At 41.6% G+C, this 10,000-nt stretch overlaps 1 protein-coding gene across 3 annotated transcripts in view; it reads right to left on the bottom strand.

Annotated features, from left to right (window-relative positions):
- LOC137980029 (coiled-coil domain-containing protein 175-like) overlaps positions 1 to 10,000 on the bottom strand; it is a 35,337-nt gene that overhangs the window by 2,326 nt on the left and 23,011 nt on the right. Inside the window, exons 18-28 of one of the 3 annotated variants that reach the window (XM_068827352.1) lie at positions 9,651 to 9,782; positions 9,389 to 9,451; positions 8,275 to 8,350; positions 5,551 to 5,630; positions 5,157 to 5,299; positions 4,681 to 4,690; positions 4,235 to 4,337; positions 1,906 to 1,949; positions 846 to 922; positions 284 to 369; positions 1 to 16 (exon numbers count right to left, since the gene is read on the bottom strand). The exon at positions 1 to 16 is cut by the window's left edge and continues 14 nt beyond it. In XM_068827352.1, coding sequence (XP_068683453.1) covers positions 1 to 16; positions 284 to 369; positions 846 to 922; positions 1,906 to 1,949; positions 4,235 to 4,337; positions 4,681 to 4,690; positions 5,157 to 5,299; positions 5,551 to 5,630; positions 8,275 to 8,350; positions 9,389 to 9,451; positions 9,651 to 9,782 — 830 coding nt within the window. Of the gene's footprint in view, positions 17 to 283; positions 370 to 845; positions 923 to 1,905; positions 1,950 to 4,234; positions 4,338 to 4,676; positions 4,691 to 5,156; positions 5,300 to 5,550; positions 5,631 to 8,274; positions 8,351 to 9,388; positions 9,452 to 9,650; positions 9,783 to 10,000 lie in introns of those variants that run through there. The other 2 variants (XM_068827353.1, XR_011118427.1) reach the window with 2 other exon arrangements.

Raw genomic sequence — 10,000 nt, forward strand, 5'->3', positions numbered from 1 at the left:
TCGGACTGGCCAGTATCTAAAAGAAAATAAGTACTTGAATCATATAGTGTCGACTTTTTTTTCACGTTACGCTATCGCCGTAAACTTGTTGGAAGAAAACAAAAAAGATGTCTCATTAGGTTCTTCTCAGAGCAAATTTGACCAAAGACCATTTGCTTTGAACGGAGGGCAATCCTCCGCGCGCGCGCGCGCGAACGCGTTTCGTCCGTCTTCCGGCCAAGCCATAAACTACATGTAACAAATAAAATGACAGAACGTTCGTTTACTAGAAAGACAAGAGTACCTTTCGGTCTAAGGTTGGCCACACCATCTATAAACTGAGCCAGCACAGACAGTTCTTCCTCGAGCTGTTGGTGGATTTCATCGATTCTAAAAACACATTAATAGGTCATACTGGTTAAGTAACCTCGCCTGTAAGACCGGGATTAAACAGGTCAATCAGGGCGGAAAGAGGCCTGGGTCAATGTAGGGTTAGCGCCAATCCAGAGTTATATGAGATCAAACCACATTGGTTTCCAAGGTAGTTAATCCGGTTAAACGCGAACTATTGTGTGAACAACAAATGAATGAAGGGGGTAGTTTCTAAAGAAACTGTGGTGCTGCGTCGGTGTGGAAGGGCTAACGCTTCGTCTGACGAAGGGCTAACGCTCAAAACGTCAGCTTTTAGAATCTCTGTACGGTGGCCAATTTACGTTATCAACTCCGTTGATAAAACCAAAATTTTTGTATATTGTGTGAACAACTCGACAAAGCAGAGCTAACGGAAAAGGTGAGGGGAAACTTTGTGACGCTTAATTATCATGCTTAATTGACATACAAATTTGCAACGCACCGGCTTGTCTTACCTTTCTTCTCTAACACTCGTTTCCTCCTGAAGTCTCTCGATATCATCAAGCATCTTCAAATCTCGCTCAGCGTAAATCTGTAAATAAGAAGGAAATGAACTCCTGTTTGCGACTCTTTCAGTTGGTCTCACGACACCAATCAAAACTACAATAACAAGGGAATTTGGTTGAGTGTTTCGACAAAGCGATTCTTTTAGTAATCGCCGACCTGCGATGGTTGGCATCCCGTTCACGAGGGAGCACCAACAATGTCAGTCCCTTTATGCTACTGAAACCTGGACAGACTATGTTCGTGTGAACCCCAGGGATAGTTTACGACTTTTCCCCCGTAATCGCCAACCCGTTGGCTAAATTTGGTGGAGAATCGGACAACTGATCGAGGGTTCGAATACGCGCCGGACAAACCGTTCAAGTTCTCAATGCAACTGAGGAGAAAAAGCTTCCTTTGTTATTCGATCTGCAAACAGTTGGACTTCCATGTGTTCTCGGATATGGAATAGGGAGTTTAAGCACGCGCGTTTTTTGAGACGCGGAGGGCAACCGGAAGTGATCTGTGGATTGCCGTCCGCGTCTTAAAAACGCGCGTGTTTAAGCTCCCACGCGAGCCTTGTCATGTGGGTCATTAAAGAACACAACCTCGTTCCCACGGTCCTCTCTCTTCCTTCCTGGGAACGAGGTTGTAAAGAACAGACGCACTAATCTCTCATAGAACGCCAGGGTTAGCCCAGTGTTTTGGTCTGGCTGTCCTCTCCACCATATGTGGACTGCTTGAAAGTGTTTCTTAAAAAAGCTTGAAACGGCCATAAGTAAAAGGGAAATTAGCCGAGTCACGGATATATGGACACAAACTATAGCGCGCTCCGTCCATCATTGGTAAAGTAAAAACCAACATTGAATTGGTCGCCCGTGTTTTCATCCTTTAGAGGCGAAGCTTGTGTTATGACGGCCTTAAGTGACTAACAATGATTGCCTACTGTCAATCTGTTTGTTTTTCGACCCTGCTTCCTACTTTAGAACTTCAAGTGTGCGGGGAGCTAACCAAGAAAAACAACCGACTTACTTTATCAAGGAGAAAGTCTTCTCTCCAGTTTTCATGTAGCGTTCCTACAAGATTAAGTCCAGTCAATAATTTGGCTTATCTTGGAAATGTGGCCCGGGTCATCAACTATGAAAGCCCCTGATCTGGACATCAGGCCGTTGTTGTTCACTGACATAAAGCCACGATTAAATACCAACCGCAAGGTTTGAATTGTGCCCTGCAAAGAAACTTGAAGGGAACCTCGTTTCCAATGACTTCAAATCACCAGAAATAACATTAAAGTCAAATTTGTTCAAACTAAATTTGAAAGAAAGCGTATGTAGCCGAAATAAATAAGTTTTAGGATCGCCTATTTTTGTTTTTAAATTTCCCGGGCGCCTCCATCTTGAATAATGGCTTGCACCCACGTGACACGGCGGCCATGTTGGATGGCAATACAATACAATTTATTTTCGCAGAATTTGCATAATAATCAAGTTTAGTTCCCAGAGGAGACACAGGTTATTGTTCTTGCCATCCAACATGGCCGTCATGACGTCAGATGAAAACCATCAATTGTCATTCTAAAAAAGCTAGTCGAATAAGAGAATGAAGGGGTAGTTTCTAAAGAAACTGTGATGCTGCGTCGGTGGGGAAGTAGTATACAAAAATTTGGTTTTATCAACGGAGTTGATAATGTAAATTGGCCACCGCGTACAGAGATTCTAAAAGCTGACGTTTCGAGCGTTAGCCCTTCGTCAGAGCGAATCGAGGGATTATGGGTTACGTGTAGTTTTTATAGTAGAGTAGGAGCTACGCTATTGGTGGTAACATGGCAACGTGAAAAACAGGAATATATTAGTTAAATGAAAAGCGTTCGTTAATACCGTGAGGATTAAGGGTGCCGATTTGAAAGATGAATTTTTGTTCCAGATTCTTGCGGCTTTCCGTCGTACCTAGATGTAGGGAAAGGCCGCAGATAGCCATGTGGTTTTTGGAGTGGTTAGGCAGATTAAAATGGCGAGCGACTGGCTTAGATGCATCCCTGTCATTCTTCTCAACATCGCGAAGGTGTTCGCGGAATCGGTCACCTAGTCGTCTACCTGTCTCACCGATGTATAATTTATTGCATAACGTACAGGTTATGCAATAAATGACATTTGCGGAGGTACATGTGAAACGATCGGTGATCTTAACAGATCGCTTAGGTCCCGATATCTTGCTAGTGTTGACAATGAAAGGACAAGTTTTGCATCGTGAGCGGGCGCATTTGAAAGTGCCGGGTTGCTCGTTAGTTTTGAGCGCGCTTCTAACTAAAAAGTTGCCTACGTTTTTGTCGCGTTTGAATGAAATAAGTGGAGATTGCGAAAAGATTCTACCAGTCTCGGGATCATTTTGGAGTAATTTAAAATTACTAAGAATGATGCTTTTGACTGCGTGATTATGAGGATGGAAAGTGAGGGTGAATGGAATTCTGTCATTCTTATCTTTTTGTGACGTTTGTAGTGATGACTGACGATCAAACTGTTGGGCGCGATGATGGCCCGCTTTGACCACAGAGACAGGATAGCCACGTTTCATTTAACTAATATATTCCTGTTTTTCACGTTGCCATGTTACCACCAATAGCGTAGCTCCTACTCTACTATAAAAACTACACGTAACCCATAATCCCTCGATTCGCTCTGACGAAGGGCTAACGCTCGAAACGTCAGCTTTTAGAATCTCTGTACGGTGGCCAATTTACATTATCAACTCCGTTGATAAAACCAAATTTTTGAATAAGAGAATGGGCCATTTCCGAGTTGCTGTTTGCCTCGGTTTCGAAGTGAGTCTTGGTGCTCAACTATTGTAAGGGAAATGAGTTTGATTTGCATAAGAATTGTTGGTTTTCACTCACGTGATCAACAGGCATGTTTTTCAACGAAAACAAAAGGAAGCGTTTGCATAATAATAGAGTTCAATTCCCGGAGGATTTGGTCGGGGCACCAACATGGCCGCCTTTTCTTTGTTTAGGGGCACCAACATGGCGGTCGTGACGTCATGTGAAAACCGAGAATACGCAACTCGTTTCCATTTGAATGGTTGTGCACCAGGACTCGCTTTGCAACTGAGGCAAACAGCAACTCGGAAATGGGCTATTTTCATGCTTTTTTGACAAGCAACAGCCTGCTGTTTCCCGTTTCACGCAAAACGATGCCAAATCCCTCCACTAATTTCGTCAATTGCTGGAACCAACCAGACTGCTAGGTTATCGGAACTCTGGTGGCTCGAGCACCAACAAAAAAATAATCTTATTATCGGCAGTTCTTTTACCAAGTCATAAAACAAGAGGATTGAGAATTGAATTGAAAACAAGACGACGAATTACCCCTAAAATCCAATAGCTGTTTATCCAGCAAGTCTTTTGTTCCAGTGTTTGCAATCATTGTCTTTTGTGTGATTTCAATCTCCTCTTCTAGTTGCTTAATGGCCTGCGAAAAAAAAAACGACAAAAAATTATGTTGCTTCCACAGCGTTTTTAACACAGAAACGGGTTAACAGGAACGCTCCTCTTTAATAACAAGTGTGGATCATTAGTCCATCTACCGTCGACGCACATCCAATGACCTGATCAGCTATTTTTAGACAAAGGAATGAATAATAATTCGCAACGTTTATCAGGAGGTTACAAGTGGGGTAAGCGAGATCATCTCTATCCGATCATGTCAATCCAGCTGATATCATATTTTTTTTAGTCCTTTTCGAGGCTACACTGACTCTCACGAACTTTTTCATGTTCAAAAAAGAATGATAACCACCGAAATGCTCACCTACCTGTTTGAACCTTGTCCCAACATGAAAAAGAAAACGAGAATGTTAAATTATGCTCTTACACGGTTGCAGTGATATTCAGCCCTCCACATAGCTTTATGACTGAGGTAAACACAAGCACAACTTTTGGTCGCCCGTTCTCAACGATTTGATAGCAAAAGTAAACCTTGTGTTGCTACAGAGGAATGATCATTGCGTGGAAAACCGGTGTTAATAGAGGTAGGCGCAAGTGAAAGTCTGGGGTAAATGACAGCACTAACTTCGTCACCAGTTTCCTCACTTATCTATCCACCATAGAGAAAGTCGTCCAAATCGTCATAAAATAGAAGCAACGATGAACCATAATTCACAAACGGAGTTTTACTGGCAGCGGCTACCTCTCATAGCATTAATCATTTAAAATGCTCCTTTGGAGAAAATACCGCAATTAAACACATGATGTCCAAGTTCAAACTTAAACGGGTTAGAAGAAGTCTTACCTCCGGTTTTCCTTGAGCACCGCACCAAGCCGCTGACCGGAAGAAAAGATCGACATTTCAATCTTTTTAACCTCCTCCGATTGGCTCTTTAGCTGCCCCAAAGCCTCAACTCGCCTTTCACGCAACTTCCGGTGCAACCGGGTCTAACCAAAGGTAAATAAACAACCCTAAGAAAGATTTCTAAGCTGACTTTAGCCCTTCGTCAGGGCGAACTACACCAAAATTTCGCTTCTCGAACTAGTTGAGCTTGGGCTCGACCCTTCTAACCTTTAGCCTTTAATTAAGGGATAGTTACAGTGCCGCAAGTTATAACGCAGCAAACTTGAATGTGATCACTTTTTCCACAACCTGTTAATGTGAACTGTAACAACTAGAAATAACTGTTTTTTTCAACCTGTGGCTCGGCTAACTTTTCCACGTCCCTCTGGGCACGCTGGACAGATGTCTCCAAACTTGCCTTCTTATTTTTCAGATCTGCAAGATGAACAGTATCTTTCCTTCAGTGCACACAAGTTGTTTTGGTTGGGTGACAAGATTATTGTTTCCTTATTAGTTGTAAAATCGACGCCTACAAAAACATGCAAAACAATGATTACAAATAGGCACGCATCGCGTACGTGTGGTAGTGCAGTAACACAGCGCTTTATTCCATATTGTCAACTGAGCTGCGTTTTGTCTTCCAGGAGATTCAAGTTGTCTTTGCCTCATATGTAGCTCTAATAGTACAAGAAATTGTTTTGGTACCGTGTATCATTATAAACCCAGAAAGACTGAAGAACATAAAAGGGAATCGAGAAACATTGGCTTCGAGGCTGACATATTGATCATTTTTAAGTTCCCTCACAACATCTTTTCCACCACAAGTTTAAGCGTGCACTCTGAGCGTCTGGCAGCATCTTCATACAAACGTTCATTGAAGTTAAGCTCTAACCGTCGGGGTTAGTATCTGGATGGGTGACCTCAAAGATATTCCACGTAACAGAAACATAGGACCGAAAATTCTATTTAAACGCTCAAAAAAGGCAAGGTACAGATTTGTTAGCCTGCTTCATGCAAAACAAATATTGATGAAAAAGTAAATAAATATTGATACACAGTTTTTGGGAAGAACAAAAGGAATTTTTCAGGACGGTCTATCGAGAATAAAATATTTTGACATCAGCAACAAAATTTGCGACATGAAAACAACAAATTTTGAGCCGCGAACACAAAAAGGTACCATCAGCGAAAAACATTTTGGGAGATTTTTGCTACGTTCAATTTTGCTATTGTACTTTTGGCTGCACAAGTAAGTCGCAAAATCGAAAGTGACATCGAATTCAGCGGGCGCCGTGATCAAGTTACCTTGCGTGTTTACTCGCGAAACAAGTAATACATCCGTGTCAAAATGATGGCAAGATACCTGCTTTTTGTTTTTGTTAGTTTGTTTTTTTTTTCTTTCAAGTGTTATAAAGTTTGACAAGAAATGTGCGAATTCAAAACAAAGATCACAATCGGCCAACTACTAAGGTTGACCATTGTTTCTGCGAAGTCAAAAATTTACTCTCTTAGACGAGGTTATTTATCACCAGGTAATTCCATCGTTTTGGAAACAGCAGCTGCCTTGTTACTCATCAGCGTCAAAGATTTTTGCCGATTTTGGGGCTTATTTTGTTGAAACTCAAGCACGCTTCCAACAGACCTGGTTATTTTCGTGTCTTATGCACGCGCTGCGAGCCAATTGGCACTACGCTCTTACACCCTTACAACCCGGCTACATACTGTGCAGTGGTGCACTGCCACAAAAACGAATCACGGGTAAACCGAATTTCAACCAGCGAGTTCAGTAGTCTGCGAGGGGAGCGTTTTTCAGTTCTGGTTTTTTCTTGTACATAAAAGGAGGACAGCTGTGCAAGCACTTTTTTGGCACCCCATACAATTTTGTCTTGAAATGGGCCCTTTACAGGATTGTGATCACATGGTACAAAAACTGCCACACTGGAACGCAAATTGCCTACTGGGACATCTAAAACAAAGAAAATTTAGATTAACTAGCTTTGTTTTAGATGTCCCAGTGCGCAATTTGCGTTCCAGTATGGCGGTTTTTGTACCATGTGGTCACTATCCTGCAAAGGGCCCATTGCGGCTAAGACTTTCATCGTGAGCCACGGTCTTTAGAGTTGACCGAGTCCCTAGGGCCAAAGAGAACTCTGGTTTCAAGTTGGGTTGTGACGTAACATCAAGTACGAAATGGCTTCCCGGAAAAATAATAATTGGCATCCTAAAAGGAGTGAAGACTGTAGAAAGTAGTGCAAGTGAACTTGAAACCTGACTTGTTCGATTCGTCCACTGATGCCCTCCAAAAAAGACTGGATTAAGCATATATTGCTTGAATTGCACAATGACGCGAAGGCCATCTTGTTGGGATCACCTTGAGACCCCACCGTAAGACCTCAAAGCGAGCAGAAAGCACTGTGGCAATTGTTGTGAAACCACTTTTCAAAGTTTTTCCGCATAATATCAAAGGAGGCTACGCTTTTACAGCCATGTATAACCGCTTCACTGTCTCTATGAAGCTTTAGCAAGAAAGCGTTTCCAATAAATGCACTTTGGGGTTCAGTCTTGGCAGGGTGAGAAAATTGGTTGCTCGATTCAGTTGTTTTTGGAGATCAGTGCCCGAAGTGACGTCACAATTTAGCTTGGACCAATTCTCCCCATGCAATTGGTCAAATTGAATGAGCGTAGTTCAAGCGAGCATTTTGATTTGCGATACCAGCTGGCCAGAAAAAGGGAATGTCGAATAAATGTTAACGTTTTAAGGGATATGTAACCTCAGCGAACTATTTAAAGCCATAGACCATAAGAACCTGTAGCCGTCTTTGGCACTTTAAATCACGGACTTTCACTGAAAAATGTACCGTACCTTTGTAATTGAAGCAGTAACAAGCAGTGACAAGTATTAATGATTGAATCCTCCTTTCCGAAACAGAGGTAAATTGTCGATTCAACTCTATATTTTCGTATTCTTTATTATACAACGCCCTCTCGGCTTGAACAAGGCGACCACTTAAGTTCACCATTTTTATTAACTTTCCAATAACTTATACCATCAGTAGAAAGTTCCAGTTCTTAGACTTACCCACTATATTCTTTTTTGTCGTCTCAAATTCCTGACTCCGCTCTTTAAATTGATCTTCCATATCCTTAAAGATTGGCTATGAGAGAACGCAGAAACAAAAAATAATCGCAACCGATCGTTTCGTATTTATGTGAATAAGTTTCTCTCACACAAATGTGTGTAAACGACACTGAAGGGTATAGGATTTTAAAGCAGTGGTAGAAGGGAAATTAAGCATCACGTTATCCGTAAACGGTGGATGCGGGCCGAAGTTTGCTCCTTACCCGAGCTCAATGAAACCTGCATAATTTCACATGATTTGTAGCCACAGTTATCGAGGAAGTACTAAAAAGTGAAATTAGCTGGATTTGAGAGGATTTTCATTTTATTAAGAAAAGCACCATCCAGTCGTTTGCCGTCATTGGCAGATGCGAATCCGAATCTCTCCTATGGTAGAGCGAGTTTCGTAAAACCAAAACCAAAGAAATTACTTTGGCCAATCAAAAAGGACGGAGACAATCCATTAAACCAATCAAAACTCGAAGTAATTACACGTAGCCGACACAAAGCGCGGGAAAATGTGAACGCGCGAGCCACCATAGGTTTTGGTTTCACTTTTGATTGGTAAAAAGTGGCGCGAGAACTTTGAACCAATCACTGAGTGAAATAATGCAAAACCAAAGCAATTCGCTAATTACTTTGAACACTCAATTGAAAACCGCTCTATGTAGGCCCCGTGTAATTGCAAACCGGAAGTTGCTCAGCTACATCCCGAACAGCATTAACTCAAGTCATTTCCTCTCGAAGACGACCTCTGAGTAGAGGTTAAAGAATAACTGGAACGAAAGAGGAAGAGCTAAGAGAGCGGATCCCACATACATGGATCTCTTCCAATGATAGTTTTTTAAAATCTAATTTTAGCTACGCAGATAGGCACCTGATTGGCCAGTTGTTAATGACGTAATGTAAATTTAAATATGCGCGGCATTGGGAACGAGAACTTAAAATAGCTTTGCGAAATTAAAAATAGATTTTAAAAAACTACGATGGGGCATGGAGATCCGTTTTCTTACCTCAAACTCTCTTGCCTGGAACTATTCAAAAGAAGCATTTCCAAAAAACTACTTTTCCTCACCGCTTTGTCTTCAATTAGGTCTCTTTTCCTTTCTCTCTCTTTCTCCAGTTTCTCAATACTTTCCTGAACAAAAATAAGACAGACGCAAAGGAAATCGTGAAAAGAATGCTGAATCCTCTAAAAATTTCCCCGTGCCACTACAATAACAAATGAAAGCTAATTGCGAAAACTCTTGGAGGTGAGGCGTAATTTGGTTGTTAAATATTTGGGTATATTTAATTCCTGTGAAGAGAAAAAGACGTCTTTTCCAGTGTTACCCAACCTGTAGACTTTTCAGTTGCGTCTTGAGCTGTTTCTGTAAAGTTGTATAGTCTTGTTTGCCTTTTTTCAATAGCTTCTGTTTGTTGGTAATATCAATTTCATCTTTCTTCAAGTCTTTCTGCAGCTGCGTTCCCTACAAAACGGAAACCCTGATCTTTAAGAAATCAAATCAAAAACTGAGTTTCAATAAGTCAAACACAAAGTAACTACTTCAGCCAATCAAAGCAAAGAAAATTCAATAAACTGATCACAACGCAGTCACACGCAGCCCTTGCTAAGCGCGGGAAATCGCGGACAACAAAAATCAATTAGTGGGCCTCTGATTGGCCGAGAATATTGCACAAGATTTTT

This window comes from Montipora foliosa, chromosome 12, assembly GCF_036669935.1.
Source record: "Montipora foliosa isolate CH-2021 chromosome 12, ASM3666993v2, whole genome shotgun sequence".
Lineage (NCBI taxonomy): Eukaryota > Metazoa > Cnidaria > Anthozoa > Scleractinia > Acroporidae > Montipora > Montipora foliosa.